Source organism: Panthera uncia, chromosome D4 (assembly GCF_023721935.1).
Source record: "Panthera uncia isolate 11264 chromosome D4, Puncia_PCG_1.0, whole genome shotgun sequence".
Classification (NCBI taxonomy): Eukaryota; Metazoa; Chordata; class Mammalia; order Carnivora; family Felidae; genus Panthera; species Panthera uncia.
The window spans coordinates 6,397,794-6,416,756 of NC_064807.1; the positions used below are offsets into that span (position 1 = coordinate 6,397,794).

Here is an 18,963-nt window from a genome sequence, read left to right on the forward strand (position 1 = left end):
AAATAGGATACATCAAGGCACAAATGTTGATCAATTGACAGCCTACATCTAGTACATTCAATTAGAGAAACTAGCTAAGATAATGAAATACAGTTACAACATTATTTGTACCAAGAAAACTCCTTTCAACCATGTGACTGAAATTTTTACTTTGTTAAATAGAAAGCTAACAAACACAAAAGATTTTTTTTTCAAGTTTTAAAAAGTCAGAATTAGCTGAATAATTAAACTAAATAAGATCTCAAAGTAGGTAATAGGTCTTCTCAAAATTTTATTTAGTGACTGAAGGAAAGAAAAATTTAGATAATTTATTTGTGTCTCAAAGAATATATCAGAAATTTCACATTAAAAAATGGATAAAATCTGAACTTCCATACAAGCAGGGATTAAAACTGTTTAAAAAATCATTTTACAGTCCACGATAACATGCATATAAGAAAGGAAAAATGGAGACTGGGATGTAACTATAACTTAATTTGGATTGCTAAAAATGGTAGTTGAATTTTATTATTAATCAAGAACATGTCAATAAAAGAGTTTGAGAAAAAAATTAACAACATGCTTTTTGTACCACTGTCCAAATAGAGACGTGGAATCACTATGTCGTTCACCTGAATCTAATGTAACATTGTGTGTCAGCTATACTCAAACAAAAAAAATCAAAAAGAAAAAAAAGTTAAATGAGATTCCTGTCGAACTTACTGTCCTTTGGCAAAACTGTAATACTAATGCCAGGATCACTAAGTTTGATGAAAGGAGGATTTCCTGTCTTTCTGTCTTCTTCTCTGATAAGCAGAATATTTTTGGCACACACATTCCCATGAATAAGGGCTTTTTCTTCCTGTCAAAGTTAAATGCACATTCAAATATCAATCCACAAATATTTGAACACTTAGTATATCCAAAGTCCCAAAATGGATTTAAACGAACAAAATAGGGCAGTATTAACTAATAAACATTAATTTGGAAGCATGCTTTGACATAAAAGAAAGTTTTACGGCAGCACTGTGCTTTTTGTTTTACTTTTCAAGTGACACACCAATCTGCACCCATGATGAAACAAAGATCTTAAAATTACTCAGTTCCACTTCATTTGCCAAAGCTGCGATTTTAAACAGTAATGAGTACTGTTCCTGTTCAGCGGCAGGACACGGGTGCACTCTGAGGGGTCCGATCACCGGCGGCCCCTCTGGTATTCTGCTCCTCTGGCAGTGCTGCTTTCTCACCACACATAAGGGCCGGTTGTCCACAGGTACTATAACAAGGTATTTTCTGCAGGGATTTTCTGCTATCTGTAGCTAGCAGAACGTGTTTCTGTGTAATTTTTTATTAAATTCTCTAAACCCAACGGACACAAACTACAGACTGTCTACCAGCGCTTTTAAGAGAAAGGATGACAAAACTCTTTCAGAAATGATTTTACATAAATAAATATATGCCTAAAATAATCTCTTTCACCAACTAACAGATTCTTTTAAATGACTCAACGTTCATTCACAGATTTCTTTCTTGTTCCTGGGTCAAGATCCTTTCTACATTGCTTCGGAAGACAGAATGTTTTTGATAAAAAATTACACTTATTACTTACTAGAAAATGCATGGCCCATGCCAACTGTTTAGCCACTTCAAGTTTCCATAATATACTTATAGAATTTTTATTCTTTTTCAGGTATGTATCTAATGATCCAAATTTTACAAACTCCTGAACCAGAATATCTGCATTAAAATATACGAACAATAAGGCTCAAGTACAAATACAATAAAAATACATGTAATTTTAAAATTTCATAAAATATATTTATAATATATGAGTATTATAGGTAAAGAGATTGAATTATGCAAAATCTACTAATTTAAAGAAAACTTAACAACGATATACCATTGTATTTTTGGGTTTTAGTTTATTCACAAAAGCAAGACATAGGTATCTAAACAATTACGTATATATATAATTTATAATATATATGTTATGTACTTTTCTTATAATGTTAATATACATATATAACTACTCCAGCATACCTCCATGTATTAGTACTGAATTATGGCTGCTTTTTTTAAACAAATGAAAGTTCCTCAGAGTTAACTTCTCTTGCCTGATACTACAGTAGCATCCCCAGTTTTTTGTTTTTTTTTAAGTTTATTTATTTATTCTGAGACAGAGATAGTGCCAGTGTGAGAGGGGGTGAGAGACAGAGAGACAGAGAGAGAGAGACAGAGAGAGAGAGAGAGAGAGAACACTCCAAGTAGGCTCCGGGCTGCCAGTCCAGAGCCTCACGTGGGGCTGAACTTAAGAAACCGTGAGATCATAACATGAGCTGAAGCCAAGAGTCAGACGCTTAACCTACTGAGCCACCAAAGTGCCCCAGTGTCCCCAGCTTATCTGTGGTTTTGCTTTCCACAGCTGCAGCACCCATGGTCAACAGGTTCAGAAGCAGATGATCCTCCTTCCGACTTCCTGTCAGAAGGCAGTAGCCTAATGCTATGTCACAATGCCTACGTCACTCACCTCGTTCCATCTCATCACATACATATTTTATCATCTCACATCATCACAAGAAGAAGGGTTAGTATAAAATATGGTATTTTGAGAGAGAGAGAAATCACATTCACATAAATCTTTATTACAGTATATTGTCATTACTGTTCTGTTATTATTATTATCTCTTACTGTGCCTAATTTATAAATTAAACTTTATTATATGCATGTACGTATACGAAAAAAACATAGTGTATATAGGGTTGGCTACTGTCCTCAGTTTCAGGCATCCACTGGGGGTCTTGGAACAATATCCTGCAGATAAGAAGGGACTACTGTATTTAGACATCAAAACTTCCTGAAATTCTTCTTCTACACATAAAAATTTATAGCAATGTCTATTCTATTACAGGCATTAAGGAGAATGTGAGTTTGAACTCCATTCATCCTTTTAATTTATGCTGCAAAAAAGCAAAAATTTGTTTTGCATGGCTTTATCTTTAAAAGTATATTTTTTTTTATAAATTTTTTTTTTCAACGTTTTTTATTTATTTTTGGGACAGAGAGAGACATAGCATGAACGGGGGAGGGGCAGAGAGAGAGGGAGACACAGAATCGGAAACAGGCTCCAGGCTCCGAGCCATCAGCCCAGAGCCTGACGCGGGGCTCGAACTCATGGACCGTGAGATCGTGACCTGGCTGAAGTCGGACGCTTAACCGACTGCGCCACCCAGGCGCCCCAAAAGTATATTTTTAAAATAGTATTATGATATATTTTGCCAGAAAAACAAGGGTTTGCTTCTAAAAAACTCCTGACTGCCTTTAAGACATATAAAAATGTCCAGCCCTGTCAGTATTGACCAAGTTCCCCAAAGCCAAGACTATTTCTACATTAAGACATGTTATTTAATAATTAAACTGGGTTTAGGATTTATTTACAGTCATCTAGTACTAATCTGTAATATAATAAGCTCAGGTTCTCAATTTCAAATATAAATTTATTGAGATTATTTTATTGTTTCTTAAGCATAAACAGTAAGTTCTATAAATGAGAAAAAAAAGGACTTCATCTTTTTAATCATAAAAAAGGAAAATTAAGATAAAATAAAAACCAAAAAAATTCAAGCAAAAAATTTCAACATGGCATCGTGATACATATCTTTAAAGAAATTCTGACAGACTTTCACACTGCAATCCATGTTAGCTCATGGCCTAGTGAGCAATTCGGGGCCTATGTTACATACAGGCCTATGCTTCACATTATTTGTTTTAAAATGCGTACTGTAGGTCTTACCTCAAATTGTGATTCTGCCTGATCTAATATTACAATTACTTAGTTCTCACTTGGTATACATCAGTTTTGGACCTTGCTGGGTAACTAAGACAAATTTAATGACTGTTTTGCTACCCATAGTTAATTTAGAAAACACAATCCATATACTGATAATTAAGAGCTGACCACAGGTAAATTTATGTCACAGCAAGTGTCAAAAAGAGAAGGAAATGAAAAAAAAGAATAAATATCTAAGAGTTACAATGGACAAAGCTTAATGAAACTATTTTATGCGGCACTAAAAACCTACTGTGTTTCACAGATACCAACTGACTGTCATAAGTTCCATTGTTTTCTGTGTCGTAAAAGAAAAAAAGTGCCAATTAAATAATGACTTATCATTGATTATATCACACATCCCAATTTCAGGTATTTTTAAATGTGAAAAAAGTGTTTCACAGGATCAGTGAAATATACAAGCAAGCATAAGAACTGGAATTACATGCTCTGAAACACTGTTGTCCGACTTTTTAAAGAAATGTATTCTTTCATCCCCCTTAATGAAAAATTATGAGAAACATCATTAAAAAAAGAGAGAAATTCAGAACCACTCTAGTCAGGGATAAGTGAGCAGTAGTCTCATTACTGCACTTAGGTTTACTCTCACTTCATCAACCCCCTGAGGTACCTAAATACCTCCACAGAAGAGATTTGAAAATCACTGTCTTTGAAAAGACAATCGATTTTCAAAAATATGAAGACATGTTATATAAGCATGGATGCATATTTACTCCACATTACTAATAGAAAACAGAGAATTATGTAATTTTCTGAATGTAAACTTGGTTTTTATGAACAGTCTAAATTTAGCCATAGAATATATCAAATATCAACATCCAATCATTTCAGTCAGTTCCACTACAAATTCAACCTATAGTTTATGTTTTTTTATGTAATTCCAAATAAATTTGTGCTAAAATGGCCAGTTATTCCAATGACATATTGAACCAGCCACAATCTGTATTGGTATGGTTAACAAAAAAGATTATAAGACATGTTTACTCGAAGACTCTGCTGTTTGGACATTTTGACATAAGGCATATTAACTGTTTTCTGCATTTTAATTTCACTCATTCATTTCCTTTTTTAGAAGACATTGCTGAACAGTTTACGATGTTTTTGGTTTCAACAATATTTAATTCCTTTCAACATGGTTTATACTGATACTTAATTACGATCCTGAAATTGAATTTTCTATATACACAATAGATGCTCTGAGAAAGACATGATATGAACATAAGGAAGCCTGTAGTTTTACTTACTTTCCTCTCCACAGACACATACTCCATAATTTAAAACCAGGTGCTTGTGAGAAAGCTGGCTCATCATGCTTGCTGCTTCAAAGAAAGACTAAGGAAAAGAAAAAAAAAACATACAAAAAATACAAAAGAATTATTGTTTGTGTCTAAAAATGTTCATAGGTCAGAGAGATCCCGTCTGTCATAAGAGAAATGCACTTTTTCCTTATTCTCAGGACACAGACAAGGCTAATGCGCTGTGGTTCCCTTAGATGGACTTGACACTTCTATCAACCTCGATGCTAGAGTTCATTCAGAGAAAGCCCCTGAGAAAGCCTGGAATAAGAAAATATCAGCGAGAGAGAGCAATAGTGGCACAGGGCAATATGAATGATACAAGATCAGCAGCCTTAGACCCACAGCACCTGGAGGAGAGAACAGAGGCAGACGCCAGAGACACTAAGTAAATGGACGAGAGCTTCAAAAAACTTCTCAAAGAATTAAGACTGATCACTGTGCAGATAAAATATCATGACAACTATGTCAGGCATGTTATTAATATCACTCTAACTCAACTAACCTCTGACTAGACCTTCTGGATACAGTTGTGAAGGATCACAACCACCAACACTGTGGTATCCTGGGTTAGAAAAACTTTCACTTGTATGCTTCACGTCACCTTCCGCTAACATCATTTAAGACATGTTACTCACCACAAATGTTTATTATGTCATGTTTGGTGATGCTTTGCTATGTAAAGGACCCTGACAACTGACAAGCAGGTTTCTGCTGGCTAGCATCTCCAGATCATGCCCAGAGGCATCCGCATTTCACCTGAAGCATTCTTTAGGACAGTGCCTTTCAAAAATTTTTTTAAAAATAGATTAAACCATGGAAGAAATCTGTAGAAACCCGTAAAGCTCTGGAGAACCAAGTTTGAAAGCCACTGGCTTAATATATGCAGAAATGTAGTAATACCCATAATACAATATTATGAGTAATTAGAAATAAGTTATTATTTTTTTTTTAATTTTTTTTTAATGTTTATTTATTTTTGAGACAGAGACAGAGCATGAGCAGGGAAGGGGCAGAGAGAGAGGGAGACACAGGATGTGAAGCAGGCTCCAGGCTCTGAGCTGTCAGCACAGAGCCCGACGCGGGGCTTGAACTCACGGACTGTGAGATCATGACCTGAGCCGAAGTCAGACGCTTAACCGACTGAGCCACCCAGGCGCCCCGAAATAAGTTATTATTTAAAAAATCCTATAATTCTCTACACCCCCACCCCCAGAAAGCATCCTCAGAAAGGTCCTTGATATGTATACTTTTAAAAATTACAGTTTTGAAAAGCTGCATGCATGAATGTGCTGTGTCCATATGATTGCATATGTTTAAATGTCATGAACTACATGAGCTATACAAAGAATATACACACCTCTGAATAGTTTCTGTGTGCTTTATCCAGAACTTTTAAAAGAACTTCTGTTTCATGCAGTTGACCATAGTCTCCTACTTCTCTTCTTACACCTTTAAAAATTTTTGTAAAAGTGCCTTGCCCAAGGCTTTCATTCTTTAAAAGAAAAAAAGGAAAAATAAGAATCAGCAAAGATGAAGAAAATATAGGAATTAGGAAATATGTTTAATGACAAAGGGTTTTTAAAAATCCATAAGCAAATATTAACTGTACTTTGTAATAAAAGACAGAACATAGGGATTAATGAATAAAGTGCATTTTGGTTCCACCATGTTCTTAAACCCCCTGAATTAGTTATAACTATCACTTTTTCATAGTGTCAGTGTTTACCTACATTTATTTACATACGAATATTCTTGTTTGCCTTTCATAATAGTGAAAGGCAGTACAGCCTGATCTGTGGAGGCAGAGTGTGGAACTCCCAGTTGCATGACCTTTTGCGGCTGTTTGGTCTCTGTGCTGCAGGTATCCTGGTTTCCTTATCTCAGGAATGGGGATAATCAATTTTGCATATTCTTGTTATGAACAATAAATTAATAAATACATGAAAGCACTTAGTACAGTCCATACCACATGGACTTGATAAGCGTTAGTTATTACTGCTATCACTAGTGTTTCTTGCTTATCCTTACAAAACAGTTGTTGAAAGACTGCACCCTGAAGTTGGGCTGTCGGTGTTCAAACTGAAGCTCTACTGTTACTAGTTTTGTAACGTTAGGTCACGTAGCAAGTCTCTGCTTGCTGTTATTTACAGGAAGATTCAAGTCTTTATAATTCTGTATAATTCCATCTATTGTATCCTTACGGAACTCAGACATCAGTTATTCTTCCTCATTCCACTCTCTGTGTCCCTTAATCTCTTTCATAATTTCCATTTCTTTCTCCCTATCTGCTGCACCTGAAAATTTTTCAGATTTTGCAATTCACTAATTCTCCCTTCAACAATGGATAATCTGCTCCTTATTTTGTTTTAACGTCAATGAGCATATTTTTCACTTCTATATTTTCCTTTCTCCAAATTGTTCTGGTCTTTTTGATAATGTCTTGGTTTTTTCCCCATGTTTTCCACCCCATTTGTGTCTTTAAACATACATATATATTTTATAACCTCAATCTGAAAAGTCTGTTATATGAAGTTCTTAAAAGGTCTAATGTAGATGTTTGTTGGTCTGCTGACTCTTGCCTAATTCTGAATTATTTCCTTGAATGTTTTACAATTTTTGATTAAAAGCTCATGTTTATTTTCTTTGTGGGGATTCTGGGTGGCCTAGGGTAAGAGTATGTTCTTCCAAAAAGATTTTGTATTTGCTTCTTCCAAGCATCACAGGGTAACACTTTTATTTTAATGTATTGGCTTAGGGTTTCTCAGACTATGCAGATGGTATAAAGAAATCGAAACTGGAAAGCTTATAGTTACAAATTCTCAGGAGAGACTTTTTTTCTCTAAGAACCCAACAAAAGCAGACAAGACTCCTTTTCTTCTCCTTTTCCTAGTGGATGAATTTTTCATACCCATGTTGTTTTACTGGGGATGTATTTATTTGAGGGTCCTGGTTTTATTCTGAGATGGTCTCACTTTTAACTCCTGGTCTTGTGGAGGCCTTATAAGGCTTGGCCCTTCTTCGTGTTGCTTGTGATCTTAATTCCCTTGTTTAATGAAACAAATCCCAACCCCCCAACATCATCCTGCAGCCCAAACATCAGCTCTTATGCACACTTTGTTTTCAGTTCCTTCTTTATTTTTAACTCCATGCATTTCCCTTACTTTCTTGAGAACTTAAGAATTAAGACATAGGTCTTTTGCAGAAGAAGATTTTTAAGTTTTAATTTAAGATTTAAAAAGAAATATTTTTAATTTTTTTAAGTTCATTTATTTTTAGAGAGAGAGAGCATAGCAGGGCAGGGGCAGAGAGAGAGAGAGAGAGAGAGAGAGAGAGGAAGAGAGAGAATCTCAAGCCAGCTCTGTGCTGTCAGTGCAGAGCCTGATGTGGGGCTCAATCTCATGTACCCATGAGATCACGACCTGAGCCAAAATCAAGAACTGGACACTTGCAGTGCCTGGTGGCTCAGTCAGTTGGGTATCCAACTTTGGCTCAGGTCATGGTCTCACAGTTCACGGGTTCAAGCTCCGTGTGGGCTCTGTGCTGATGGCTCGAAGCCTAGAGCCTGCTTCAGATTCTGTGTCTCCATCTCTCAACTGCCCCTCTCTTGCTTGCACTCTGTCTCTCTGTCTCTGTCTGTCTCTCTCTCTCTCAAAAAATGAACGGGCATGAAAGAATGGGAGGGGAGTGGACACTTAAATAACTGATGCCCAGATGCCCCTTGCTCATTTCTAACTCAAGTTTGGTATCACATTTTCACAAGAAATAAAAATATTTAAACTGAGATAAAATTTTGATAATATAGGTTATAATAGGATAGTTCCAAATGTCACATGAATATAATGTGGGATAGGAAATCAAGAAAACAGTTGTTTTACAAGGACAAAAAGGACAATAATTAGCATCTAATGACTTACAAATATCAAATCTTCATTTCTGATTTTGTGAAACACCATTTGGTTCACATTATTATGCCTCTGTAATGTTGGTGATGTTGGTACATCAGAAACGCCATTGGTTCTAAAGACTAGAAGATTTGATTTATCTGTTTAAAAAAAAAAAAAATGAAAAAAATATACATAACCAAACACACTGAGGATATAAACTGCTCCAAAGGGGTAAAATAAAATGTGTTCTATACATAAGAAACACTTACAACTTGTTCATTTCTCCAACAAAGAGAAATTTATTTTAGGAATTTATTCATTGGGCTTTGATGCATTTTAACCAGTTATTTCAAACATCCAAAATTGTAATGATTTCCTTAATTAACATAATTTTTCAGGAATTTTAATAACAATTTTTAATAAACCTCTTATTTCAAGGGATTTATAATCTTACTATCGTTATTTTAAAAGTATAGAAATTAAAATTCTAAAAGAGTATGAAAGTTTTTACTTAGAACAACATACGAGATTTGGCAGAGGAGTCTTTCAGTAAGTGATTTTATACCAAGTGATTGTCATTTCTTAAATGTCATTTCAGCATTATGGAACTTCAAGTGACATATAGACTTAAACTGAATAATCCTATCTGAGGATCCTTATACAAGAGAACCAGACAAAATTAATTTGTGTTTGGAGCTGCTTCTCTCATATTTCTTTTGTAATCGATACACTGAAGATGCCTTTTGCCATATACACAATCCATGACCAGTATTTTAATACTAACTAGAAAATTATTTTACCTTTCAACTTTGGGGGGCAGCATTTAGTAAACTGGAAAATTATACTGTCGGAGCGAACAGTTTCCATCTGGTAGCAATTCAAAAGATCTTTAAGATTACTGAAGTTCTTCTTGGTCCCGCTGAGGTTGTATTCTCCATTCTCATTTTTTGTAATCAAACAATGCTTATATTCGATGACATTATCTCGCTAAATAAGTTTAATTACAAAGACAGAGGGAAAAATCACAATGGTCGCCACAGTAATTATTGCGACAAAAATGTTATCACAGAAACAACCAACAGAACATTTAGACATATGAACTGTGAATCCTAACACAGTACTGGTATAGGGTGAGAGAAGTGCCTGGTTCCTCAAAAAGGTATCTGATGATAATACAAACCTTACATAATGGCTCAACAGTTGATTTTCTTAAAAAGCAAGTAAGAAAGCAATGATAATTATAATACCATCCTTAAAAACTTCCCATCATTTACAAGACAAAATCTAAAAGTAACTTATAAATAAGGACTTCCAAGAGCAGGCTTCAGCCTCTACCTCCAACCTCACCTTCTACCGGAGCCAACATATAACCTGTTCTAGCTGTATTAAGCGACTTTAAAAATTGCAAGCAAATGTCATGCTGTTCTCTACGTATGAATATACATCCTCTCCTTCTGAGCAATGGACTTTTAGACACTTCTTTTTTATTTAATTTTTATTCTTGAGACAATGCGAGAGACAGAGTGCAAGCAGCGGACGGGCAGACAGAGGGAGACACAGAGTCTGAAACAGGCTCCAGGCTCTGACCTGTCAGCCCAGAGCAGGACGCGAGGCTCGAACTCATGAACCGTGAGATCATGACCTGAGCTGAAGTCAGACGCTTAACTGACTGAGCCACTCAGGCGCCCCTAGACATTTCTTAACATTAGGGTCAAGTATCATCTTTTCTGTGAGGTACTCCCTAACAACCCTGACCCCATTTCATACGCAAAGATGATTGCCCATTCACTGTACCACTACTGTATTTGCATAATTAACTCTCCTGGTGATTTTAATATTTTCAGTTTTTCAGTGTTTGTTTTATGTGCTATACTATGAACTTCTTTATTCACCTATTTTTTGAGCTACTTATTAGCATATTCAACCTCCTTAAAACCACTTATGAAATGAAACTGACAAAATACCCCAAATCTTTCCTACTCCAAAAGCTCTTCCTTAATTGCAACCCTTTTTTGTTATTGTCTATGTTTGTCTATACTGACTAATTACAATGCTCAATTTAGTACTTCTTTGGTATATCTTCCTATTTTTGTTTTCCCAAAAGATACATTTCTTAAAGCAGGGTTATGCCATACACTCTCTAGTATACAGCCCTCATATTAGGTTGAGCAAATAAAGTAAACAAAAAAAATACATTTTGAATTGATGGTTAAATATGTTGGACTGCTATATATTACAGTAAAAAGATACAATGAAATTAGGATAGATTATTAGTAATATTAAATGCTAAACTTATCAAGTAACCCACCTTATATACTTATGGACAATTAATCTACTCTATATGCTAAATATAAAGTGACTGAATTTTATAAAAATTAAAATAATTGAATAACCAAACCATTACTTTGTATACTTTTGTAAGTAAGAAAATTTTGGAAGCTGCTATAAAGTTTCTCAAGATTTATACTATGAGGGGCACCTGAGTGGCTCAGTCGGTTAAGCATCCGACTTGCACTCAGGTCATGATCTCACAGCTTGAGACTCTGAGCCCCGCATTGGGCTCTAGGCTACGGCTCAAAGCCTGGAGCCTGCTTCAGATTCTGTCTCTCTCTCTCTCTCTCTCTCTCTCTCTGTCTGCCCCCCACCCCACCACACTCACACTCTGTCTCTTAAAAATGAATAAACATTAAAAAAAAAAATTTTTTTTTTAAAGGGAGGGTTAATGGGGGAGTGGGAGGGAGGGGAAAGTGGGTGATGGGCATGAGGAAGGCACCTGTTGGGATGAGTACTGCGTGTTGTATGAAAACCAATTTGACAATAAATTTCATATTAAAAAAGAAAAAAAAATTTTTAATTAAAAAACAAAAAAAAGGGAAAAAGAAAAAAAAGATTTATACCATGAAACTGCCTTATAAGTAAGAGTATCTTTTTAGATATTTGGGGTAGTAAACAATGTTAGATGAGATTCAAAATTGCCTGTATTAACAGTGTGGTTTCATTGTAGTTTTATCCTTAAAACATATACATGGTAGATCATTATTCTTAATACTGGAAAACCACTAGTTAAACAAATTATGTTTATTTGTTATTGACCTATTTCATTCTAATTCTATAACCAATTACCATAAAAGGAAAATTTGCTTCTGATTCATTTGGTTCTGTGCTTTGGTAAAGATCTCCATTTTTGCAAAAAGAGACTTGAAGAGACTTGGTCAAATTCGACACGCTAGTAACATCCAAATGTCAAAAAATAAAATAAATTTCAGGGGCAACTGGGTGGCTCAGGTCATGATTCGTGGTTCGTGGGTTTGAACCCCCCCGTCAAGCTCTGTGCTGACAGCTCAGAGCCTAGAGCCTGCTTTGGATTCTGTGTCTCCCTCTCTCTCTACCCCTCTCTCACTTGTGCTCTCTCTCTCTCAAAAATAAATAAATAAACGTTTAAAAAAAAGAAATAAATACCAAATGAAAAGACATTATAAATAATTTTATATAAATCCTAGGAATTATATCTTATTTTTTTTAAGTTTATTCATTTATTTTGAGAGAGAGAGAGTGAGAGCATGAGTTGGGGAAGATCAGAGAGAGAGAGAGAGAGAGAGAGAATCCCAAGCAGTCTCCTCACTGCCAGCACAGAGCCTGACGCAGGGCCCATCTCACCAACCGTGAGATCATGACCTGAGGCCAAAATCAAGAAATGGACGCTTAACCGACTGAGCCACCCAGGCGCCCCCACATCTTGTTTATTGATACAGAATCTCTGAGCTTAACTAAGCATTATTATTCTAGTTATCATATCCAAAGCTGTCATTCTGAGTATTAAAAAAAAGAAAAAATTGTAGATAAACATGAGGGGGAAATTATACAGGCTAAATAAAGACGTTACCTTTGCCAGAGGAGGGGAGTGGGATGGGAAATGAAATTTTAAAAAAAAGTTACCATTTATTGTGAAATACTAACCTCGACAGCAAAAGTCAGAAAATATTTATTAAAGTCCTTAGGACTGCATCGAAGTACATAGAGTCCAGTCTGATTACCTGCTTTCTTCAGTTTACTGATGGCAAAATCCATTCTAAAGGTAAAGAAGTAATTTGAATAATATAGCAAGTCCCATGACACTAAGACCAAAAATCTAAGAGATCAAAAGTCAAATCTAAAAGTCTCAGGCTTTTTATAAGTCTCCTCTATTTTATATGCTTATCAATTACCTTATAAGGAAAAGTATTACAGTACTTTTTGCGATAAGTTCAAATCAATTTTTAACTATTTCAAAGCTATTTTGCGATAAGTTCAAATCAATTCAAGGGTTTTAAACACAAATAAAAGGTATAGTAAGATACAGAAAATCACTAAGAACTTTTTGTTCATTTGAATTTTCTGTCTTATAATTAAAAATTTAGTTTCTTTAAAAACCACGTTCACTCCCAGAAAACTTCATTTAACTATGCAAACAATATATCATAAAACACTTATGTCTTTGCTACCATCGCAATTACTAGTATAAAAATTTATATACCTTATTTTAGTATTTAATACCAAAGTATAATAGAAGACCTATGGCAAGTGACAAAGATTACTGATTTTCAAATTTTACTATATGTTTTATTGAAGCTGGACATCTTGAAAGAAAAGTTAAAAGGTCATCTATATGAAAGCAGGAAAAATCTGTTTCATTCATCACTGTATTTCTCATACACAAACCAGTGGCACATATTAGGCACCCCGCAAATGTTCTATAAATAAATGAAAGAATGCTTGAATGGATGGATGAAGAATGAACGAATGAATGGTAGGAGTTTTTAAATACTAAATACGTAAGTTATAGAATGTTCAAGTAGTGCAACTTTTTCATAACAACCATACTTACTATTAAACAGATTAGAGGTATAGACAGAAACAAGTCTTAAACATCAGTCCGGATACGTTTTTTGCAAATATTTAATTAAGGGCAGGTTAAGGTCAAGACACTTCCAGACTCTTTCTTCTTTACAAGTCTTTCAAGCCTGGTACCAATCCGAAAGTACATACAGGCTGAGCGATAACTAAAACTCGGGCTAAACAGATGCTGTGCGGGACACTTGGCTTTATCCAGTACTACAGTCAGGGTCTGTCCCTGTGTGGATCCATATGGAACTAGCAGCCACAGGGCACTATTTAGGTACAAAGTTATTAAAACTACATTCAGTTTCAAAACCCAGTCCCTCAGTTGCACTAGCCACGTCGTGAACGCTAACTGGCCACAAGTAGCTAGCGACTACTGTATTGAACAGCACAGAAACAGAGCGCTGTCACTTTCATCCCCGCACAAAGCACTGCACGCCACTCACTCATCTTCGAAACAGGGACATCACAACACATCTTGTGAACACAAGTTTTCAGTAAGAGGAGCCGGATTATCAAAAAATAATGATTACTAAATTTTGCACTGTGGTTCCTCTGCAGTATTTCAAAATTAATGAAATATAAATTGGATGATTTTTTTTAAAAAAAATTAACACTCAAGAGTTACTTAAACACACCTAGGCAGCTAAACACCAGGCTCAATTTAAGCCTTATAGGCTTAAATTAATTAATTAATTAAATTTAAATTTAATCTCAATTTAAGTCTTATAGGCTTCGATACAGAAAGCAAGTGACATCCTAAATGATTCTAATTATTATACAATCTGATTGCAAATCAACTTTTGTTAAGGAAAAGAAAAAACTACTTCTGTGAAATTAAGGTTAGTATTTTGTTCCTAAACTCCTAAACCTACGTATATCACTTCATTGTAAAAAATTCTTTGTCAGTATCTAATTGACTTTTTAAAAAAATTACTTTTAAAGTCTGTATTACTCACAAAATTGGGCCATGACAGTTGCTTTGTATATTTTCAAGCACCATCGGAGGTGCTACTTCTTTACAGAGGTAATGATGTGCATCCGCGGTTAATCTGTAATAGCCATCAATTAATGACACAAAGGATAAAGCTTCTCTTAATGAGCTTAGTTCAATTTCCTAAGCAGAGAAAAGAAAAGGAAATAGTAAGTATCATTTAAAAGGTCAACTGCATGTTACATATTGAAAATTCTCTCCACTCCATGTCATTAGATGAATTCTCTTAAATTAATTTTCTTATAAATTGCTCAAATGTCTTTTATGCCTCCCAATTACTCAATATGAATTGTAAATTCTTATGTATGAGATTTTACACTCTTCAAATATGGGCTTATCACATCTTTCTAGTTCACTTTTATCCATAATTTTGCTGTATTTCCCAATACCCCAATTAGACAAATATGCCAGTCATCTCAATTAGAAATCTATCTGGTCTGATATAAAAGTTGGTATTAATTAGAAATAATAAGTATTTATTTTTACATACCAAGTATACACTACTAAGGTTAAAACATTCATGCTGTAAACTCAAATGTATATAGTATAAACTAAAATCATATATAGCTATGCCATGATTGTATCATACATACACGTAAGCGAGCATATAATCAGCCTAAAATGCAACATCTCTTACAATGGAAAAACCCTTATTTAATAGAAGCAACTTCGCCTAAAATCAGGAATAAGATAGAAAGCCCAATACTTAATACTGTGTTGTACTGTATTTAGTTAACATAATTAGGCCATAGAAAGAAATGTAAGACTAGCAGTACCTCTATTTGGAGATTATATGATTGTGTACTTGGGAAACCCAAAAGAATACAACTACTAAACTACTACATCACAAAGATAATTCACTGGGAGATAGGATATACAAATCAATAGCTTTCACAGATATAAAAAGTAGTCAGATTGTGTAATGAGAAAATAGACCCATTTATAATAGCAACACACACATAAAATAGTACCTAAGATTAAACTTAACCAAAAAATGTACAAAATCAATTAAAAGCAGAAAAGAAAATTAGTCAAAGGTTATAAAAAGACAATCTGCAGAAGAAGACATACAAGCAGCTGGTTTACAAACACGTAAGAGCTTGCTCAATCTCAGGTTCTAATTAAGCAAATTAAATATAGCACAGGACAGCAATTTTTATCCATCAGTTTGGTAAAATATTTAAAACCTGATAACATTCAAGGAATCTCCAATGAACATGAGGGTACCGACCTCTCTTCAGGGTAGTGACTTTGTTTCCTTTGGATACACACCCTGAAGTGGAACTCCTAGAACAGGATGCTAAATTTTGTGTGAAGTGTATTTCACCACACTTTTAAAGATAAAAAGAAAAGACGGGGCACCTGGGTGGCTTAGTAGATCAAGTGACCGACAGCTGATTTTGGCTCAGGTCACGATCTCACGGTTCGTGAGTCTGAGACCCAAGTCAGGCTCCACACGAGCAGTGCAGAGCCTGCTTGGGAGTCTCTCTCTCCTTCTTCCTCTCTCAAAATAAACTTTAAAGACAAAACAAAACAAAAATTTTAAAAAAGGGTCTCCTGGGTGGCTCAGGCAAGCGTTTGACTTTGGCTCAGGTCACGATCTCACGGTTCATGGGTTCGGGCCCCACGTCAGGCTCCGTGTGGATGGTGCAGACCCTGGAGCCTGCTTCCGATTCTGTGTCTCCCTCTCTCTCTGCCTTCCCCTGCTCACTTTCTCTCTCTCTCAAAAATGTTAATAAACATTAAGAAAGTAATAACAAAAATAAAGCCAACAAGTCCAAATACCATCCCATAAAGTACATTATGTTACTACAGGATGTTCATATTAGCATCAATAAACTCTTCTAGAAATACTTATTGTTTTATAAACACCACATTTACAGAATGAAGGCATCCCCTGACAGAACCAGGTAAGCAATTTAAGAGCAGAGTATAAGGGAATTTAGTTCCTCCCTTTCAGTTAAAATAAGCAGGCTTTCTTTTTTTTTTTTCTTTTTTTTTTTTTTTAATTTTTTTTTAACGTTTATTTATTTTTGAGACAGAGAGAGACAGAGCATGAACGGGGGAGGGTCAGAGAGAGGGAGACACAGAATCCGAAGCAGGCTCCAGGCTCTGAGCTGTCAGCACAGAGCCCGACGCGGGGCTCGAACTCACTGACCGCAAGATCATGACCTGAGCCGAAGTCGGCCGCTTAACCGACTGAGCCACCCAGGCGCCCCAAAATAAGCAGGCTTTCTAACGACACTTATCATGCTGAGCACTGTGTGATGTACAGGATTATCAAATCATTATGTTGTACATCTGAAGCTAAATAACATTATGTGTCAACTATACTTCAGTAAAAAAGTTTTTTTAATAAAAAACAAAATAAGTGGGTGTTCTGAAGCTGACCAAATAAAGAGAAAGGACCATCTTTTAGAACCAATCACGTGTTACAGCTTAGGTAGGGCTAACCTGGGACTGGTTTACGTTTTGTTATGTGAATCCCAGAAAGCACTGTTTTAATGAGGCAGCATGACTGGCATTATGCACATCCCTACTGATAAAAGGAAGGTCGTCAGGACTGAGCATTACAACGGGGAACTGACACAGCCCACAGCAGGGGAGTGGAGGAACTGCTAACTTGCCAATCATAAAAATGAGTGAGAAACACATTAATGCTCAAGACATTCTGGGAAGATTGTGCTGGTAGCGATACAGAAGCTAGCTGTACCCAAAAACTTGCTAAACTGATGTTTACATTCAGAGTTATATTTAAAGCTATCGTCAGAATGCCTACAAGAAAATAACTCTGGTTTCAGGACTCTAAAGCACTTATTTCTGACAACTGTTAAACGTAATCATTATGTAACTACAGAGCAAACTCACCAGATTTTTACCATCTTGCTTATGGATAGTTACAATTCTACTTTCATTTGAGCCTTCTTGGTTTCCTTGTTTAACAGTCACATCAATGATATCAGGAAAGTCACAATATAACTGTAAATCCTATAATTAAGCGCATTTGAAATTAAAAACACGCAGAACTAAGGGAGCCATTTTAAAATAAGACTATGAAGGACATAACATTCATTCCAAATTCTTTAAAATAAAAAAGTATTGACAGCAACAGATCAGCATTAAATGGGATTCCCTCCCTCAATAGTCTAACCCTAAGACTTACTGTGTCTTGTTTACCAAGAACTAATTATGCTACAGTACCCTTCAATCCAATCAACATGGATAGGAACTATTGCCAGAAAGTTGAAGTTTAACCAAGAAAGAATGAACGTAATCTAATAATAATCCAAGAACATAGATACGAACAAACTTAAAACTTGTAGTGTTAAGACTTAAAAAAATAACAAGTAGACATCATCTTAAAATCAATTAAAATTAAACTTTTTCAATTAAACTTTATGACTGTGCTTATTATCAATAATGGTAAAATTTCAAAAAGAGGCAAAACTACCTTAAAAATCACTTTTAGAATTCAAGCCCTTTTGGAAACTGTAAGAACACCATTAGTAATATTTGTCATAAAAAATAAATAAAAAACCATTTAAGAACAATAAGAAAAGAATTATAGACATGACCTTGATGGTTTCACAGTATTAAAAACTTCCACTTTTATCAATGAGAGAAGAGAATCGCAAGTTCATGTTTCAAATGAGAAAAATTACTTTGTTTCTATTGGCATTCACTTAAATTAACAAAGAAGGAGAACATATCATTAAGGATTACCTGTTCTGTCAGTGTCTCACTTTCTTTATGTTTCCCTCTTGACCACTGAATTCCACCGTTTCCAGTTATTACAATGGTTGCAAAAATCTCCTCACCTGAAGGACCTCTTCCAGGTTCTTTTACTTCAAATTGCTCTGTGTAGAAGGCAGACTGAAGTGTTTCCAGATTTATAAGATACTTAAGTTTCAAGTTTCTGGCAGTGGCTTTGCAATGGCTGAACTGCTCAATAAATCTGCGAAATCTATACCTTATTCTCTTCCTTGTCAAAATATGATAGTCTTGGATCTTTGCTCGAACACATTTTGGTAAGAATGTCTTGTAGCTATGGATGAAGAACACACAGAGAAAGACAAAACAAA

General features: G+C 35.2%; 1 protein-coding gene across 6 annotated transcripts in view; it reads right to left on the reverse strand.

Annotated features, from left to right (window-relative positions):
* Positions 1 to 18,963, reverse strand: part of JAK2 (Janus kinase 2) — a 116,769-nt gene that overhangs the window by 24,226 nt on the left and 73,580 nt on the right. For 5 of the 6 annotated variants that reach the window (XM_049643210.1, XM_049643202.1, XM_049643310.1 and 2 more), the window contains 10 exons: positions 18,605 to 18,926; positions 17,750 to 17,869; positions 14,847 to 15,004; positions 12,967 to 13,078; positions 9,810 to 9,996; positions 9,040 to 9,167; positions 6,483 to 6,617; positions 5,072 to 5,159; positions 1,589 to 1,716; positions 703 to 841 (listed from right to left, as the gene is read on the reverse strand). In XM_049643210.1, the coding sequence (XP_049499167.1) occupies positions 703 to 841; positions 1,589 to 1,716; positions 5,072 to 5,159; positions 6,483 to 6,617; positions 9,040 to 9,167; positions 9,810 to 9,996; positions 12,967 to 13,078; positions 14,847 to 15,004; positions 17,750 to 17,869; positions 18,605 to 18,926 (1,517 nt within the window). The remainder of the gene's footprint in view (positions 1 to 702; positions 842 to 1,588; positions 1,717 to 5,071; positions 5,160 to 6,482; positions 6,618 to 9,039; positions 9,168 to 9,809; positions 9,997 to 12,966; positions 13,079 to 14,846; positions 15,005 to 17,749; positions 17,870 to 18,604; positions 18,927 to 18,963) is intronic. The other variant, XM_049643237.1, reaches the window with a different exon arrangement.